This window comes from Antechinus flavipes, chromosome 1 (assembly GCF_016432865.1).
Source record: "Antechinus flavipes isolate AdamAnt ecotype Samford, QLD, Australia chromosome 1, AdamAnt_v2, whole genome shotgun sequence".
In the NCBI taxonomy this organism is placed as follows: domain Eukaryota; kingdom Metazoa; phylum Chordata; class Mammalia; order Dasyuromorphia; family Dasyuridae; genus Antechinus; species Antechinus flavipes.
In genome coordinates this window covers 543,277,716-543,297,194 of record NC_067398.1, presented here as the reverse complement: position 1 = coordinate 543,297,194, position 19,479 = coordinate 543,277,716, and the positions used below count along the sequence as shown (strand labels likewise).

Here is a 19,479-nt window from a genome sequence, read left to right as displayed (position 1 = left end):
CTTCTTAATCTCATAGTTCCAGTTTCTAATCTGCTACCTACTAACTCGAGGCTCTCTCAGTTACAGTCTATTCTACATTCAGCATTGATACAATTTTCCTCAAGCATAGCTCTAATCTTGTCACTTCTGCTGTTTAAATATTTTCAATGACAATCCATTATCTCCCGAGTAACATCTAGACAACTTAGCATAGCATTCAAAACTTATACAATCCAGTCCTAGCTTCTACTCTCAATTTTACCTACTATTTATCTTCCAAAAGTAATTGTTGCTGTTGTTTAGTCACTCTCTATGACCCCATTTGGGTTTTCTTGGCACAGATACTGAAGTGGTTTGCCATTTCCTTTTCCAGCTCATATTACAGATGAGGAAACTGAGACAAACAGAATTAAGTGAGTGTCTGAGACTGGGTTTGAACTCAGATATTCCTGATTCCAGGCTTGGCACCCTATCCCTTGGACAGCTCTCTCCCAAAGTTGGAGCTCAGTTCAACTGATTAAGGTTCCTTCAATACTCAAGCTCCCAGCCACTTTTTTCAAATGGAATGAAACACACTTTAACTCAAACATTCTTCCTTCCTGAAGTTTCCCTAATCACCACAGCTGGAAAACCTCCCTCTTCTGAAGATAAAGGACTTTATATCTCTGTCTCTCTAATGGCACTTATCTCAGACTGATTCATATTAGGATCATTTACTACATCTTATAAAACTCTCCTACTAACTTGTGAGTTCCTTGAGGGCAGAAACTATATCTAATTCAGCTTTGTCTCCGACCTAGTTCCCAGTAAGTGCTTGGAAAACAATTGTTTAAATAACGAATGAATGCTATAATCTAAAAAGAACTGGATGTTACCAGGAGAAAATAAAAAGCTATACTTCTTAAATTAGTAAACTTAATTTTACCCAGAATCCCAAATCAATAGGCCATGGCCGAAGTATGGCCTAAGTATTTACTCTTCCCCTACAAAGGACATTAGCTCCTGATTATTTATGAGTTCAAGATTGTGTTCCAGAAAATTGAGCCTGCTGTTCTATGTTAGTTTGATCTCCAGATTAATGTAGAGTTACTGTTCTGCCACACCTACTTTAATTAATAGATTGTAATCATCTGTAATTAGCAGGTGGTTGGTATGCTCTTGGTTGCTACTAAATACTTGAAAACAGTCTGTTCTCTTAATTGAATCAAGCACTCCTTTTATAAACTCCTTTACTTTGTTTACTTATGAAACTTTTTCTTCATTAATAGTACTAAGGAAAAACAAATCCTGTCCTTTGTAAGATTACCAGAAATTCTTACTTTGTTGTTCTTAGTCATATCTGATTCTTTGTGGTCCCATTTAGGGTTTTCTTGGCAAAAATACCGAAGTGGTTTGCCATTTCCTTCTGTGGCTTACTGTTTACGGGTGAGGAAACTGAGGCAAACAGGATTAAATGACTTGCCAAGGTGATAAAATTAGTACGTGTCTGTAAGGTCAGATCTGAAATCTGGAAGTTGAGTCTTCCTGACTCTAAAGCTGGAGTCTTAGCCACTGAATCACCTAGCTACCCTTGATTTTAGCAGTTTAATAGAAAATGAAAAATTGTTTTTAAAGATATCACAAGAGCTCAAAAAGAACTAAGTAAGTATATAAAAGAAAGCCCCCTCCAACACACACACACACACACACACACACACACACACACTCTCACACTCACACTCAAAAGGACACTTACTGCTCTGGCCGCTAATGTAACCAGGATTCCAGTTAGGAATGTAAAATAATATCCAGGATAGACACCATGCCACAATGCAGACAGGATAAACGTTAAGGCTGTAGGGAAGCAGGGAGCCCGCTCATAGCAAACACTGTAATGAGAGTCATGCACAAATATTGCTGCAGGTGAAATGCCCGAGAAACAACTAATTGCATTAATTAGAAGCCACTCCTGCACTCATCTTTGTTCCTGAATTCTGGGGGAACTATTCTGAGTTTCCTTATTCATCTCTGGGTAGCCAGATTACTATCAGTGGCAAGGCATGTGCTTACATACTCTTGCAGGGATTTCCTACCCAAATCTAAAAATCATTTCATAAATACTCACAGATTTTAGAAATAAGGCAATAAGCTTTTATTTAAAATCTGTGATATGCTAGGAGGCAACTAGGTGACAGAGACTAGAGAGCTGAGTCCAGAGTGAGAAAGACTTGAATTCAAATCTGATCTCAGAAATTTACTAGCTGTGCTACTCTGAGAAAGTCACTTAATCTTACCTTAATTCAAAGGAGAAGGGGGCAAATTACCCTACGACCTTTGCCAAGAAAACTCCAAATGCTGTCACAAAGAACTGGACTAGACTGAATAACAACATATGGCAGGAATTGTACTACACACTTTGTAATTGTTATTTTAGATTCTAGAGCTAAAAAAAAGAACTTAGACATCCACTCTTTTGGTTTATAGTTAAACACAGCTTGTGACTTGTCCAAAGTCACAGGAAAGTATTAGGAAAGCTGGAAGTAGAATCCAGGTCTTATTTCAAATCTAATACTCTTCCCATTGTACTATCTACAAATTTGCTTCATTTCCTCCAAAAGACTTTTTTTCTTCTAGAACTAGTCAAAAGCAGATTAGGAACTTTATCACATGTTTATTGAGGTACTTTATCTGATACACATTTGTTTCTACTGTTTCAACCAATGAGGATGAAGCTCCAAGCACAAAGCGAATGGAATGAATGAGCTATATAATTGTACAAATATTTGAGGGTTAGGATAAGCAGAATGGGGATAAAGAGCAGAGAATAGGATTTTGTTGGTGTTCGATTGTTTTTCAGTCTTGTTCTACTCTTCGTAACCCTATTTAGGATTTTCTTGGCAAAGATCCTGGAGTGGTTTGCTATTTTCTTCTCTAGCTAATTTTACAAATGAGGAAACTGAGGCAAACAGGGTTAAGTAATTTGTCCAGTCACACAACTAGTAAGTATTTGATGTCTGAATAGAAATCAGGAAGATGAATATTCCTGATTTCATACCCAATACTCTATCCACTATGCAACCTAGTTAAGCTTGAAAATAGCCAACTAAAATTTAAGAAACTCACACTAAACCTTGGCTCCAAATACATTTTGTAACTGAGTAGTCTCTAAGTCATTTCATGTTCCATAGTTCAAACACTGAATGAGTACTGTTAGTAGTCATTATCCAAATACCAGGAGGTATAGTCTCATTTTTTGAAAATATTTTTCCAGCAAACCAACACCATTGAGCTTCCCATTACAATTTCTTTTTTCCCTTCTTTTAAAGTGGATATAACAAGAAATCCTATTCTTGGTCCAAATATTCACTTTTCTCCTTGTTTATATAATCTCTACATATTGATGAGAGTGCTCTTAAACTTCTGACTTCCTTGTTAACCTTCCTACCTCCTACCCAAAAAAACTGGAATCATTTTTCTTGCAGAGCTCTTGAATCTCTGTGATTACACAGAGGAGAATGGAAACAAGTTACCTTCCTGATAGACTCCAGATCAAAGATACATCTATCTCTTCCACTGCAAGGCATTTGCCCAAATAGTACAAAATAGAAAAAAATTCCAAAAGGAAGAAGAAAGCATAAACAGCAACATTATCAAACCAATTCTGGCCCATTCAGTTCCCCCCCCCCAAAAAAAAATTATCAGGATTCTACGGAGTTATAACTTAGGAGCCTCTTGTATTAAAGGTTATTTCAAGTCATATACATGGATTAGAAGAGAAAATTGTTTTGAAACCTATTTTCTAAAAGATATTTGAGACTGAAATTTCTTGTCTGTAGAACCAGACCTCAAAGTTCTCACTTAATTTTATGAACTATCCTAGTGTATGTGTGTGTATATATATATTCCAATCAATTCTTATTAGATACTCTTGGAAACCATTCTATTCAATAAAGCAATATTTTTTATTCACTTCGTTTTCTTCTACTCATAGTCAGTGAAGATATTAGTTGGAGTAAGTGACATTGTTAACAGCTATAAGTCTCAAGCAAAATTCCAGTTCCTAAATACTCTTGATCCATGCTTGAAGTCTGATCTGAGTCGAGCCCTGCATATAACTAGCATGAATCCCATGAAATTTGTTAGAATGCAAGCTCTTTAGAAAATTGTCTTTGTATTCCTATATTGAGCATAATAATTACTGTAGTTCTGTTGTCATGACCTCTTGGACCATATCATCCATAGAATTTTCTTGGCAAAGATACTAGCGTGGTATGCCATTTCCTTCTGTAATGGATTGAGGCAGAGATTAAATGACTTCTCCAGGATAACATAGTTAGTAGGTGCCTGAGGCCAGATTGAACTCAGGAAAATGAGTCTTCCTGACTCCAGGCCCCAACTTTAATGCATCACCTCGCTTTTTTTTAAGAAGGAAAAAAAAAGAACAAATAAATCTATTTGCTCAATAGAAAGAAAAGTTTGCCGCTACTACCCTACAAAGAATAGTAAAAATTTATGTTTAAGTTATGCCCACACTAAAAATGAGAGACCAGATTAAAGACTTGGAGCCAGAATACCAATAAACTTTGGATGAAAAACACCATCCGCAATCAGAGAGACCTACAGAGACTAAATATGAATCAATGAATGCTATTTTTACCTTTTTTCTTTTTCTTTCTCATGTTTTTTCCTTTTTGTTCTGATTTTTCTTTCCCAATCTGACTTATATAGAAATACATTAAAATGAATGTACATGTACAATCTAAAAAATTTTAAATTTAAAAAAGCAATCCAAGGGGAAAAAAATTTGGAACCAGCATATTATGAAAGAAAGAATATTGGATTTGAAAGCAGAAGACCTGCTTTTCAATCTCTCCAATGTCATAGACTGGGATGTCCTAGTATCTAGAATGAGTCATAAAATTCCTCTGGACCTGCTTCCTTATTTGAAAAATTCCAGGGGTAGACAAAGCAATTTATGGGACACATTATCTATTAACTATTCAGACTCACTATTTTTGTGTGTTGAATGAGGTATCCAAGAAATGAAAGGTGATCAGATGAACAGCCTGTCCTGTTTTGACAATGCTTCTAGCACTTTCTCTATATGACCTTGAATAAGTCATTCAACATCTCAGCAGCTCAGTTTACCCATTTGGGGAAATATGCAATTGATAGTGGTCTCACTTAGAGATCCTATAAGCTTACAGATGCTGTCAACAACATTTTAGTGATAACTGGCTTAAATATTCATTATTAACATCTATAAGTCTCAAGTAAAACCTCTGTACTAAATTCTCCTGGCTCAAAGTTGCTATGGCAATAAAAGGGACAGATAGGAAAGTAAACACAGAAATGCAAAGATAAAAACAAATCCTAATGACAATTAAAATTAATTATAAAAGGTGATTGATATATGTTGTATATATGCATATATGTGGGTATTATGCAAGTTCATAGCAGCAATAGTTCATATACGTTTAGCGTTGTATAGTCATTTAAAAAATAATGATGCAATAAATATTTGCATTATCATGACCTGTAAAATACATAAAGCATGCAAAATCTTCAGAAAAGGAAATTCATAGCATAAGATTGGGGCAGATGAACAAGATTATACTGCAGAAAGAGAATCTGTGACATTTGGTTACAAGTATCTCTTCTTTAACATCAATTTTAGTGGGCCATTAGAGATTCTGTTTATCAAAAAATGGTTTGCTATTTTATAGAGAAATTGGTTTTTAAATCAGTTTTGAAAGTTGTTATGGTAATCCTACATGTTATGTGCAGGAAATGTAAAAACATTGGAGTAGCAAAGAACAGGAAAACATCAACAAATTACCAAAAAGAAGGCATAAATAAACTAGGCAAAGGCTTGGGATGTCCTACTGCTTTTATTATTACCCATTCAAAATGCAGACTAGCATGAAATTATGGCCTCCTCAAAAACTGCCTTTTGTTCAAGTACATATAGACAATGTTACAGACATGAGAATATTCACTTCCACTACTAGGCAATGAAAACCCTGTTTTATGTTAAGAAATTGCCTTTCAAATTAGACAAGTGCTCCTTTTCTGAGTTCAAATCTGACTTCAAATACTTACTAGTTGTGTCATTCTCATAAAGTCACTTAACATTGTTTGCCTCAGTTTTTTCATCTGTAAAACAAGTTGGAGATGAAAATGGTAAACTAAGCCAAATATCTTTGCCAAGAAAACCATGAATAGGATCATAAAGAGTTGGGAATGACTGAAACACTATAAAGTTTTAAGGTTAAAGACTATCTTTGCTTTTGTCTGTGTCCCTATTACCTATGACAGTATCTGGAACAAGGCAGGTATTTAATTAGTGATTGTACTTGATGAATGCCATTTAAATATATCCCAATTCCCTAAGTAAAAGAAAGCTTTTTATTTTTCTTACCATTTTAGCCAAGTAGCTGTTTGAATATTCCAGTTTTCTATGTACATCTTAAAACTTGTTGCAGTCTAGGAAGAAGAAAGAAACACCTATTATTGGTATTAAAATACACTGAGTAATGCCAATTCTCATCCAATAATACTGACTCCTACCCCAAATGCCAATAACAGTCATTATATTCTACCAGGGATGACTAGCTTCAGTTAAGATTGACTCAATATTTCCATCACATACACTAAAATTTCCTGATGTTTATAAATGTGGCCAAACTTGCTTTGCAACCTCTCAATTTTTCTTAAAAATTATTTTCAAGTCATGGGAGAAGAGAAGGAAAATGTTGTGGGTTTTCCATCTACTCTTGTTTCAAAGTCATCTGAATTTTAAAATGGAATACATTAGCACAAGATTTATTGCAGGAAAATTTTAATCATGTGAACTTCACGCCCACATGGGTAACAGCTCTAGCTTAACACACAATTTTTTATCATGTGGACAATCCACAAACTAGGTCATCCTTATGGAGCCAGTGCCATACTCAGCAACATTGGTTCAAAAAGCATCCCTTGCTGCCTAGGGGATTAAGAGATTCCATGCATGAAGGAATCACAATAAGCAATGTAAATTTTTTTTTAAATCATCCAAGCATGTCAGGAGTAACTCAGGTAAACCATGAGGTAAATCCTGAATTGTCCAGTTGTGATCTCACAGTACATATTTTATCACTTGCTACAGGGAAGGTAAGCTTCCACTCCCCAAAAAATACATAAACTCACATCAGTTCATAAGTCAAAAGTTACTCTTTTAAGGCTAAAAATCCAGGTAAAATTTCTTTGAACAGATTTTTCTTCACCATGGGAAAACCTTATGTTGGCACAAGATGTTGAGTTAAGGAGAGGATTTTCCTTCAAAGGCAATCTGAACATCCATCTATTTAGCTGTGGGTATTTATTTCATAAACTTAATGGTTTTTATTTACCCCCCTTTTTTCCTTAGGGTTAAGTGGAATGAAAAGCATATCCTCAAGGCAGGCTTACTTACACCAAAGCTGCTTTCCTCAGTTGGCTTTGGATCTCTTCCAGGATTAAATATACAGTGAATACAAGTTTTCTCTTTCTAATCATATTCCATAATAAGTAGGTAAATAAGTAGGTAATTCTATCCCTTTCCATCAACAAATCTCAATGTCGACAGAGAAAGAAAATAGTACTTATCTGGGACCTGGCTGATGTGAACTAAAGGTCACCAAACATAAGGTAAGTTTTAAGGAAAGAAATGTTTTATGGACTCTTCTGGAACAAGATCCTTGACAAGAAAAAAATTTTGAGAAAAAAGGAAAAGAAGCTAGAGGATTCATATGCTTCCTGACACCATTCAGGTAGAGAAAGGGAGCCTGCCACTTTGACAATAATAGCTAGCATTTTAAAAGAGTAAAAGATACTTTATATATCCCATTTGATCCTGACAACATTGAAAATTAGGTGCTATTTACTTTTCTCGTTTTACAGATTAAGAAACTTAGGCTGAGAGGTGTTAGGTCACTTGTCCAGGGTCACATAGCAAAGTTTCTGACAATTAGAAATGAGTTTTTCCAGATTTCAAGTCTTGCACTCTATCCACACACAGTCAAGCTTAATAAATGTTTATTGAATTGAATTAAATTGAAGTATGACAATTAACAGTCTTTAAAAATGAGATCTCTCCTTGTGGTTGTCATTTGAACATTTAGAAAAGCTCCCTATGAACAACCCTCTCTCTTGTTCTACTACGCATAAGTTCACTATTTACTAAAAGCACTATTTTTCTATTTAGAACAGGTTCTAGAAATTACTCACGCCTATGCTGACTAAAACCGTTATCCTCAGCAGAGTAGTCCTCAAACTCTGCAGAAAAGGAAAGGGCAAAGGCACTGCAAAAACACCAGACACTCAGTTGTTAAAAAGCACAGCATAACTGCATAATGATCACAAGCATTCCTGCTTTCTTTGTTCTTGTTGCATGGAACATTCTCAAAGATGGCTGGATGGTGGCGTTTTTGTTAAAACTAGCACTTGATTGCTGACACTGTACACTAAGAGAAAAAGAAAAAAAAAAACAAGCTTGTCTGCACATTCTGTCATAATGCATTAGGCAAGCCACTGAGAACTTTCCCTCCCTAGAGGCATAAAGCATGGACTATCAAAAAAATCAGAGAATCTTTTTCCTTAAGCATCCTTTTTTGTCATGAGCTCTTAGATCTAGACCTAGAAGGGTCCAAGGAGGCCCCAGAATCCCATCTTTTCATTTTACATATAAGAAAACTAAGCCTCCCCTCCAAAAAAAGTGATTTGTCCAAAAGGAATAAAAGTAAGAATTGATATAGCACTTAATATATTCCAGACATTGTGCTAAGCACTTTACAAAGATGATCTCATTTTGATTCTCACAACAGCCCTACTAAGTGGGCATTATTATTATCATCCACATTTTACAGCTGAGGAAACTGAGGCAACCAAAGGTTAAGCAATTTGCCCAGAATCACAGAACTGGTGTCTTGAGAGCAGGTTATCCTAACTGTAGATACTCTATTTACCATGCTACCTAGCTGCCCCTTACATACCTAACAATTTAAATATCAGAGGCAGGATATGAACCCAAAACCTGATGAGAGAATATGCTCTTTCCACTGCACCATGCTGCCTCTCTGAAAATGTGGTCAGTATCTTATTTTTTAATGTTGTTTATCACATGGCTTCCATAAAAGTAGCAGAGGTATGTGGCCACTGTGTTCTTCCCTGATTGCCCTGTAAACATAGGCTCTCCTCCATAGTCTGATCTTCTTCTTTCAAGGGATTCTGCTCCCAATACTATAAAGCAATACCCACAGGACACATGAATCACCAGCCCTATAGCCAAGAAAGATCTACACAAAACGTCATCTCCCCATGACCATCCAATGGCTGGAGAGAAAAGGGCTCAGGACATGGGAGCTTTGCCACCTATTCTTACTCCTAATTCCAAGAAAGCATGAATGGCACTTAACTAAAGGAAAATAAAATGAAAACACTCAAGACTCAAGAATAAAGGGAGTAAAAGAGAAAATATTTTAGAATTTCAGATTTATAAAATGGTAACAGGACTAAGTGATCATCTTATTTAATGTTAACCTAAAAAGGATTCATCATTAGAAGGTACCTGACGACCAGTACTCCAGGACCTAAATAGTAACCTCCAAAGAAAAACTCTCCACCTCTCGAGGCAGCCCCATTCCACAAGAGAGAGTTTTCATTGTTCAAAAGTTTTTCTTTTATCAAGCACTTGCTGACTTCAGCCTTAGTCACTTTCTTTTATTTCTCAATAGATATATGCATGATCTCAGTTTAATTTTGCTGATAGCATCCAGAGAGAGAGAAAATACAAGTACAGATATGATATAGAGGAGAACAAGCCCCTCCAAAGAATTGGAAGTAGAGAGGCAGAAATGTTTATACTTTTGCAATTGCTTTATTTATGTAGTAAATTAGCACACAAAACTAAATTGATGCTAAATGATTAAATGTAACTAAAGTGTTCATTATTACTAACTAAGAGTGGGAGGATTGAGACAATGGCAACAGAATTAAAATATCCATCAATTCTTTGCAGTACTACCTAAAATACAGCAGGTCTCATTTTTAGAGAGAAAACAGACCACATCCACTGCATCTGTGCAACCACAGTCTCTCTAGAAAACTGCCATTTTTCCTCATCATCAGAATTGTTTGCATTTTTGTCTTCAGAATTTCATTCTTGAGAATTTTATAACTACACCCATATAACCACAATATTTTTTTAAAAAAACACATCAGAATTGTTTGCCTTTAAGTCTTCTAAATTTCATTCTATAAAGTTTTCTATCTCTCCTGGTCTAAATTTTAGTCCATAGAATCCTATGCATTCTTCCTCTGAACATTTATGAAATCTATTCTCCTAAACTCTAGGATATATTACAGATTCTTCCCAGCTTTTTTCTCCTCTACCACAATTTCAGAGGATCACCCCCTCCTTAATAAATTCCACTCCAGTAATGAGCTCCTTCCTGTTAGTGAAAATAATATCCATAATAGACTTTCCTCGTTATTTCATCCACCTTCTTTTGAAAGGTGAAATTATCTTTAAGACAATTCAAGAACTTATTAGATAATCTGATTTTGGCAGAGAGCTCTAAAGAAATGTCAAACTCATAAGCCCATCTGCATAACTCCTAAGTGCTGCCTGAACCAGATTAAAATATAATTGGGAAATGTTTGACAAAATAAAATATAACAAATATAATGTTAATTTGTGTTTTTTTTTAAGTCAATATGCAACCGGCAGGGATCTCTTTGAGTTTGACACTACTGCTTTAGATGTCTGGGTTAACTAAAGATTCCCAGCACTGCCAAGTCAAGCCTCTATTGCAAGTTTGTGATTTCTTACCTAAATTTACCTATTTCTGTTTTCTGCTCACATAGTCTACCTTAAAATCCAATGAGAAAACTATACCTTTCCTTTTGTCTTCATCTAAATGCTCTCCACCAAGCTGCTTCTTTCAGGTTTCTGAATCTCTTTATATAAATATATCTTCTTAAAATGCAATGCAACCCCAATTTATCTCCATTTGACTTATCATGTGCCTTTTGAGTTATATTCTGGACACTGTATCAAGTCTCAGTTATAACAACTGAGAATCAAATTTATACATATATATTATATATAAATATATATATAATATATATGTAAAAATTTGATATTAAGAAATAAAGGTTATATATTTAAAACCTTTATTTCTATTGTTTGGCATAACATCTTATTGAGCAGAAAAGTGATAGAAATTCTGCACTTGAAACATGTATAAATCATGCAAACTTACCTCTCTGGGAATTAGTTTCCTTATTTCTAAAATAAAGTTGAACTAAGGGATCTCCAAAGTCCCTTCTATCTGTGGTCCTAACAGATGTTTCATATAAAGAAACAAGTATAATTGCTGTTATGTAGACTCCAAATCATTGCAGAAGCTTACCCCTCTTATCTTTTTTTAAAAGTAAAGTATTTTCACATAAAGCAATGACTTCTGGTTTTCTGAGCAGACAAAAATGGATATTTACAGAAAAATGAATAACTCTCTTCAACAATATGCCATATAGCTTTGCTATTTGCCCTTGAGCCACTGTCACTAACAAGAAGTCACCATTCTTAAAATGAGGAGAAAAAAAATCTAGACATTAATAACAAGTGCTAAACCTTCCACCTGATTCTCTATAGAAGAAAAGTTCAAATGCTTAAAATTACCTCAATCTTCCAGATGTTTAGGTTAGAAAGCAGATTCCAACAGAAATTCCCATTCTTATCAACTCCACTGAACCCATAGCCAGCTGCATTATTGACTGCATCAGCTGTGATGGAGCATCGTTGAGGTTTTTAATGGAGGGGAAAAAAAGAAAATTAGAAGCAAATAAGAAATAAAAACAAAATCAGTTATTGAAAAATAGTGTTCAGATTTATTATTGTCAGCTATTCTGGCTTAGCTCAAATATCAACTATTTCAATATCAAATAGATATTGAAATCAAAAGATTGATGATATGTTTGTGTATAGATAGCTATACCAAAACAAAAAAGGGGGTTCTTATGTCATTATAAATTATGAAAGATGTTAGATTTATACATATTATGCAATTTTTACAATTTACGAATTTTGCTAATTCTGTTATGGAAAACTACTTATGTCAATAAGTCTTCATATTGATAGCAATGATCTTCACCTTAATGCAAGTTTCCATTTTTGTTTACTTCAAATATATATAAACAAATGATTTTTTAAAAGTTACATGAAATTTCCCCACAAAAATGAGTATTTAATTTCTACTCAGTTACTTCACATAATATATATTATCAATTGTGAGATCTAATTTATTCAGGACATTTACATTATATAATGTTTACCAAATCTATATAATTAATTTTAATCTTCCACTTACTTTCAAGCTAATTACTTTGAAACTTTATTATCTAAAAAAATCATGGAATCATTGGATCTTGAGACTTGAAGAGAACTTAGAAACAACTCTCTCAGACTTTGTGGTCAGTGATTTACTGTATTGCATTACCCATAGTAGATGTGTAATAAATGTTTGTTGAATGAATTAATGAATGTTCAACCTAATTTTTAGTTGAAGATATATTTAAGGTAATTCAAAAAGTCTGATTTACATTGTACTGATGGATGGATGAATTCTTTCTTGAAAATGCTAGAAGAAAAATGGCAAAAAATAAATCACTAATGGTACATCAAATTGACATTTCTGATTTGTGAAGCTAAGATGTTCCTTGAAGCATTTACAATCCTTGGTTTCTTTTTGAAGAAATGCCCTACAATATATGATCCAAAAGGCTGGTGAAGCTCCAAGGAGATCAATACAATAGCGATTAAGCACTTTACTTTGAAAACATCAATCTTTTTATGTATTAAATACATTTGTAGTATCTAACGATTTAATTCTTTTAGATAGTATTTCATTTGGCTGGAAAATGGTTTCTTTAGACAGGTCAAGTTATAAAATTATGATTGATTCATATCATATCATTTATTGAAAACATAACTTACAGAAAATTAGGAAGAACTACAAACAAAGAACCCTCATAAACCTTAGTAGAAATAAAGATGATAGGAAAGAAATGAAAAAGAACTGCTCTAAGTATGAAGCCAAAGTTGGTTACCCTGGAAAATAAGGAAACTATCTGGGCTTCAGTTTCATCATTTGTTAAATGGATTGTCCCACTTACTCCTAAATATATTTTCCAACTAAAACCTTCCATTAATTAGGTTTGGTAAATTTTAGAGGCCTCTAATGTTCTAATGAACTACTGAAATTTTGGTATCTATCACTGTGCCAAGACTTTGTTTATATTTTTAAATTTATTTCAGACTGAGATTTTAACTACTCTGATAAAAGAACAGATATAATTTTATTTTGTATAACACAAACAAGCGATTAATAAAATCAAATTACCTCAAGTTGGTAGCAACTCATTTGGATTTGTGATAATATTAACATATGTTTATCTTCACACTAATCTAACTAAAATAAAAGTGAGTAAATTAGTGAGTAAAAATCTCACTAATTAGAACTAATTGATGGGACTGATGTGTTAAGTAGAAAATATTTTCAAAGTAATAAATGGTTACTATTTCAAGTATATCAGTGACTGAAAGAAACTAGGTTAACAAAGAACTCTGGCAGAAATTCTATAAGAGACTAGTTTAAAGATTTACATTAAAATTATACCTAATTGGAAAGTCAACTGTAAATAAATGGATGCTTTCAAGAGTTTGAAATTAATTTTTTCTACAATTATCATTCTTCCTCTAATATTTATGTGTTTTGAATTACTTAGCAAACCATTTTTCAATACATAATGTAAAGACAACCTTATCTTCTTCCTGGTTTAAAATAACAAATAGGATCCAAATTAAAGATGTTAGTCTCTACAAAACACACATAAATTTAGTCTTATTTTAAATAATGAAAGTTGAAATAATTCCAGAGAGTCTCTACTTTCTTGGGAAAGTTCCCAGAACACCTCATCAGGTCTGGACCTATGAAGACCTGAGGTACCTTGTTCCCATTTTTCCATTCAAAATTAAAAGTCAATCTAATCTTATCCTGGAATACAACCAGATGTCAGAGAGTAGAAAGGAGAGGGAAAAGGTCTTCACGAAATTGAAAGCCCCCATGCCAGGTAGATCTAACCTGTCAGGACCATTCTTCTCTTTTTAATCCTGTCTTTTCTTATTGTCAGTAAACCTCTTGTTTTCCAGAGCTAAAGCCCAGCAAGCAAGCCGTGTCCTGAGCTTGGCATCTTGTGCTTATTTTTTGGATGAACTCTGCTGCAGCAAAATCACAAAACTGACTCAATGAACCTGGCAAGCACCCGCAGGAACCATAATACCGACACAAAACTCTCCTATGAGTAGGCTATGTCACTAGGTAAACTTGCCCTATTATTGCTGTTATACCTCACAGCTACTGTTACAACTCATAGTTTCCTCCTACAATGGAATAAAGAAGGCTTTGCTTCTGTGAACTCTTTGGTGATTTCTTTCCAGAGTTCACAAAACTTTTAGAATGAGGGCTCTTAAAGAATTTTGTATCTTGGATCCCTTTGCCATTCTCCGAATGATGATCTGTTGACTGCATTTACAATTAAAGAAAGCACAAGTTCAGAGAGAGAATAGAAAGGAATGATCTCTAGGTTTTTTTTTTCCTTTCAAATTCATAGACCCACCTGAAAGCTATCATAGGGCTTGTGGGTCTCAGGTTAAGAACTCTTGTTATAGCATATACTACTGCAAAATAAGAACATTAAATATTCCACTGAGTAAAAATATGTCTAATTAATAAAGCAGGGGTCATTTTGAAGTATCAAATACTTTAAGACCATTACTGCTGCATTAAGGAAAGGAAAAGTTTAAAGAAAAATTTAAGTTGGTTGTTGGAAAGCAAGCAAAAGCATGGAACTAAATCAGCTCCTAAGTAAATTCTGCCGCATTGTCCAATAGCACTAATTTTGTTTAATAAATACTGTAAATCATTCCAAGAAATGCATACTATATATATGCAGCCATGGGTTAGTCACTTTGATGGATGTTCTAGCCCTTTAAAAAATAAGAGAAAAGCACTTCACCACAAACTTATATTTGGATCAAATGCTTGCAGAAAAAAACTGAAAGAATAAGAAAATAAATCACATATATAATAGACCCTAATACCCATGGCACTATGCTAAGCCAACTTCATTCCATTGCATATGCAGTCATTGTTATTATCGGTCATCATATTTCAAATAAGATGGTAAACCACATTCTAGAAATTGGCATATATTTATCAGAAGTCTATTCTCTTCTAGTAAATAAAAATGGGACTTTTTTTTTTACTCTGGCAAGACCTTAAATATTATCTTTAAGCTTCAAATAGTTAAAATGGAAAAGATGAAAACTTAAAATTGACCAAATTTCCCCAGCTAAAAAAATTGAAGTTTGATTAAACTTAGGATAAAGGTTCAGCTAGAAGGCACAGTGGACAGAGCACTGGCCCTAAAGTCAGGAGGACATGAATTCAATTCCAGCCTCAAATACTTAATACTTCCTAGCTGTGTGACTCTGGGCAAGTCACTTAATCCCAAATGCCTCAGCAAAAACAAAATAGGATATAAATGTGTTCTACTGTAAAAGTAAGAGAGAACAGGAGATACAGGAAGAAACAGAAATACAGAAAACAAAAAGCATTTTCTTCTTGGTGTGTGAATTGAAAAAATGAGAGCTTTTGAGAGCTTTGAAATTTAAAAGTTTAGCCTACATCAGGAACATGCTAATTTAATTTCTTTATTAAAGTATCTACATTAATATACATATAATGGGGAGAGAAAATGGTAAAAAGTCAAATTTTCCAGTGGGCTCTTAATAACTGATAGGTAGATATAAAGGCTTCCAAGTTTTGACATCTGTTACTGACATCAGGTTTAAACAACAGTTAGGATCATTTTACTTTTTAACCACTGATTATTAAGTTTTTTTTTTGGAGGGGGGGTTGGAGGGAGGGGAGCAGAAACCAAGTAGTTCTTGAGTCTTCCAAAACTAGAAAGCAAAAAGAATAGTAATTTGGCTCAGCAGTTTTCCATTATGTTATCAATAATTTCAATTAAGTGTACCACAACTTTGTCCTAGCTAAGTCATTTGCAAATTCTATTCTAGTTTTTTTGGTAATCAATTTTGAACCATTCCATCAACTTACCTAATGTCCATGCAAAGTAATACTTTGGCTTTGATGCTTGCATAACAATGTATAAGTAGCACAGTCTGGACAAAAAAGATGCTTGATTGACAAACCAGTCATCAACTAGGCAAGTGACAGGATAGGCCTTTGTAAGCGTCAAAAAAAAGAAGAGAGACACCAGAGTGATACACAGTTTGTGCATCACTGCTCCCTGAAAAGAAATAAGTATCAATGCAGCCATAAATAATAATAAACAAATAGGGAAAATATTATGTCCAATATGTAAATTTAAGAATAACCTGATAACCATAAACTATTTCACCTTATTTGGTAGAAATAATATCAGCACATCTCCTGAACCAACATCTAACTTAAACTAAATCTCCCTGATATTGTTTTTACCTGATCTAGTTGTATTTTTCATATGGAATTTAATTTTGGCATTGGGAACTAGTTGTAATCCATAATGGAAGAATAAACATGAACTATCAACTTTTACTATAAGCAAAGACTAAAACTTTTCATCACCCAAAGAACAAAATAGATCGGAGGAAAAGGTATTTTTTTTTATCATGTTGAAATTATTCTTCAGGGAAGAAATAATTGTATCTTTTCCTTCTCTAGAGAAGAAATGAATTTAACTTGTCATGGGAACAAATTTAGCCAGAAACTAAATTCTAATTAAATTTTAATAATTTCAAAAGAAGTTATAAAGAATTTTTTAAAGTTATTGCCAAATAATACATATGACATAAGATAGTTTCTCAAAAGTGTTTTTAACCAAATCATTCTTTTCAACTTTTCCGACCATGTATGATTTTGCCAAAGTAACAAAACTTTAAATTCCAAAATTATAAAAATGAGCATTTTGAATAAACCTTATCATCATCATTGATGTGATTATATTGAAAAACTGAGTTACTCAGAAAAACTGGGAAAACTCATTCATCTCACACATCATTCAAACTTTTTTTTAAAATCTGATCCCTATTAACTGGTTTACTAAATTAAGCCAAAAATGCCTTAATCAGATTTAGCACACACATTCTATATAAGAATTTTTATAGAACTAATATTTAAATCAGATCTTTGATGATTTCAATAGCATTTCCTCACAAAAAAGGAAATTCTCTCATCTACTAACACAGTTAAATATTTTATCTGCAACTCAAATTGTGACTTGATCAGAGTTATAACTCTGAGTTATAACTGAGCCAATACATGACAAAAGCAGGTCTTGAAATCAAGTCTTTTGTGCTCCAAGAAAGACTTTCTATACAACGTGTCAAAATGTCTAATCATTAATAATTCACTTAAATTCCAATTACTATACTAATATTTTGCATTGATTTTTTTTTTCTTCCTTTGTAGAAAATCAGGGTTAGGTGATTTACCCAGGATCATTCAGCTAGTAAGTGTCTCAGGTCACATTTTAATTCAGTCCTCATGACTCCAGAAGTGCTCTATCCACTAAACCACCTACTTGCCTCTTGCGTAGACTTTTTTCCCCTGAGGCAATTGAGGTTAAGTGACTTGCCCAAGGTCACACAGCTAGGAAGTGTTCAGTGTATGAAGTCAAATTTGAATTCAGGTCTTCCTGACTTCAGGGCTGGTGCTCTAACCACTGCGCCACCTAGATTTTCAATTACATAGACTTTCAATTGGACTATTTTAGGTCAACTAATTGAATATGCCTTTTTTTCTCCATTTCCTAACTCATTTCCATTTTCTCAATATTTTAGTATTTCAAAATTATTATTTATTTGATGTAGGTATTCTCTTCCCTGAAGCAGATCATGATCCCTCTCTGACTTGGAAAATTAATATGTCTGACCAAAAAAAAAAAAAATTATGGCTCTGCAGCAAATCTGGTAATGAGTCTTCCCAAACTTATTAAACTTGATCCTGTCATCAGATTATCACTGGGAAAAACCTTATTGCAAACATATTGGTTTCCAGGTTGGTAGTAGGTAGTGTAAGAAGTAGTTTGTATTCTACTAATAAAGCAGTTGAGGCCATTCATCTCCCCATCCCAAAGCCTCATTGGTAAAGAATTTTTGTGCAGATTCCCAATTACTAAAAATTATTTTTCCCTTCTAAAATCATGGAAAATTTATTTCCAACAAATCTAGCTTAGCTAGAAGTATATCTTAGATGTGAACACACAACACACACACATTCACACACATATTTAAATTTTAGAGATGGCTCTTTAAAAAAAGTCATTGTAAAATTTTTTCCTGAGTTCATAACAGATTTTTTGGCAATCTTGTTTACAACTGTTTATCATTATGGCAAGTATAGCCTCTGAAGTGCAACATACATTGGTTTTACTCATTTTCTTTGTGACATACATTTTGGCTGTGCTCAAATTTTAATTCATAATGATCAAACCCCCAGAATGTTCTAATTGTTAACAAAGCATCAGCACAGCAGCTGGGTACCAGAGAAAATGCTATTGCAACTACCATAAATACTTGTTGATTGATTGATTAACCAGCCTCCCAGCCAATGAGTTGCTCTGTAAAACAAACATATGTTGGTCTAACACACAGAGTGTCTGCCAACCTTTTTTCCCACCAGCAAAAAGACCAACAGAAATAACAATATTTTCACAGACACAATGCCAAGCATCCCAGTAGATCTGTCTTGCTTGGCTCTTTATGGAAGATAATCATTAGTGGACTCAACCCTGACACAGCAAAACACTGTTCTCCAGACTTCTGCAAAAAATTGTATTGATTGACTTACAGTTGGAGAAGGATTAGGAAGACTGCTGTAACCTTTTTGCTTCCAGTTCATTTCCAGCAACTTCATGTGTATGTGCCTCCCCTCAATAAAAGCTACATAGTCCTTGTAACTACTACAGGGCCCAGCTATGACACTCAGGAAATTGAGAAGGTAGCTTATGTATTCCAAGAAAGAGGGTCTGACTCTGTAAACACAAGAAAAATGATAGTGTCAAAAGATGGAAGTTCACCATCCCTTTGTCTACAGTTGAATGGCCAAAATGTAAACACAGATGTTGGTTGGTATCCTAGATTACATAGTTCTTTGTTTTATAGATGGTAACCCAATAAATACTTCAGCAAGTATTTATTAAGCACTTACTAACCATCAAGCATTGTGCTAAGGGTTGCGGATACAGAGACAAAAACAGTCCCAATTTAGAAGCTTACATTTTTAATGGATGCAAACGCTTTGCTTTATTCTGTTTCTCTGATAATTATTCAATAACTCATAGTAACTTTTCTTCAATGGGAAATTTTGGTTAAAACCCTTTTCCTAACCATGATCATGTTTAATTAGCATAACAATGCATGTCAGCTGGGGT

The 19,479-nt window shown here is 34.0% G+C and overlaps 1 protein-coding gene across 1 annotated transcript in view; it reads right to left on the bottom strand.

Moving 5' to 3' along the window:
- The window catches only part of MBOAT1 (membrane bound O-acyltransferase domain containing 1), a 113,624-nt gene that overhangs the window by 12,456 nt on the left and 81,689 nt on the right, over positions 1-19,479 (bottom strand). Inside the window, exons 7-11 of the mRNA XM_051970623.1 lie at positions 18,897-19,080; positions 16,164-16,356; positions 11,663-11,766; positions 6,380-6,444; positions 1,715-1,847 (exon numbers count right to left, since the gene is read on the bottom strand). Coding sequence (XP_051826583.1) covers positions 1,715-1,847; positions 6,380-6,444; positions 11,663-11,766; positions 16,164-16,356; positions 18,897-19,080 — 679 coding nt within the window. The remainder of the gene's footprint in view (positions 1-1,714; positions 1,848-6,379; positions 6,445-11,662; positions 11,767-16,163; positions 16,357-18,896; positions 19,081-19,479) is intronic.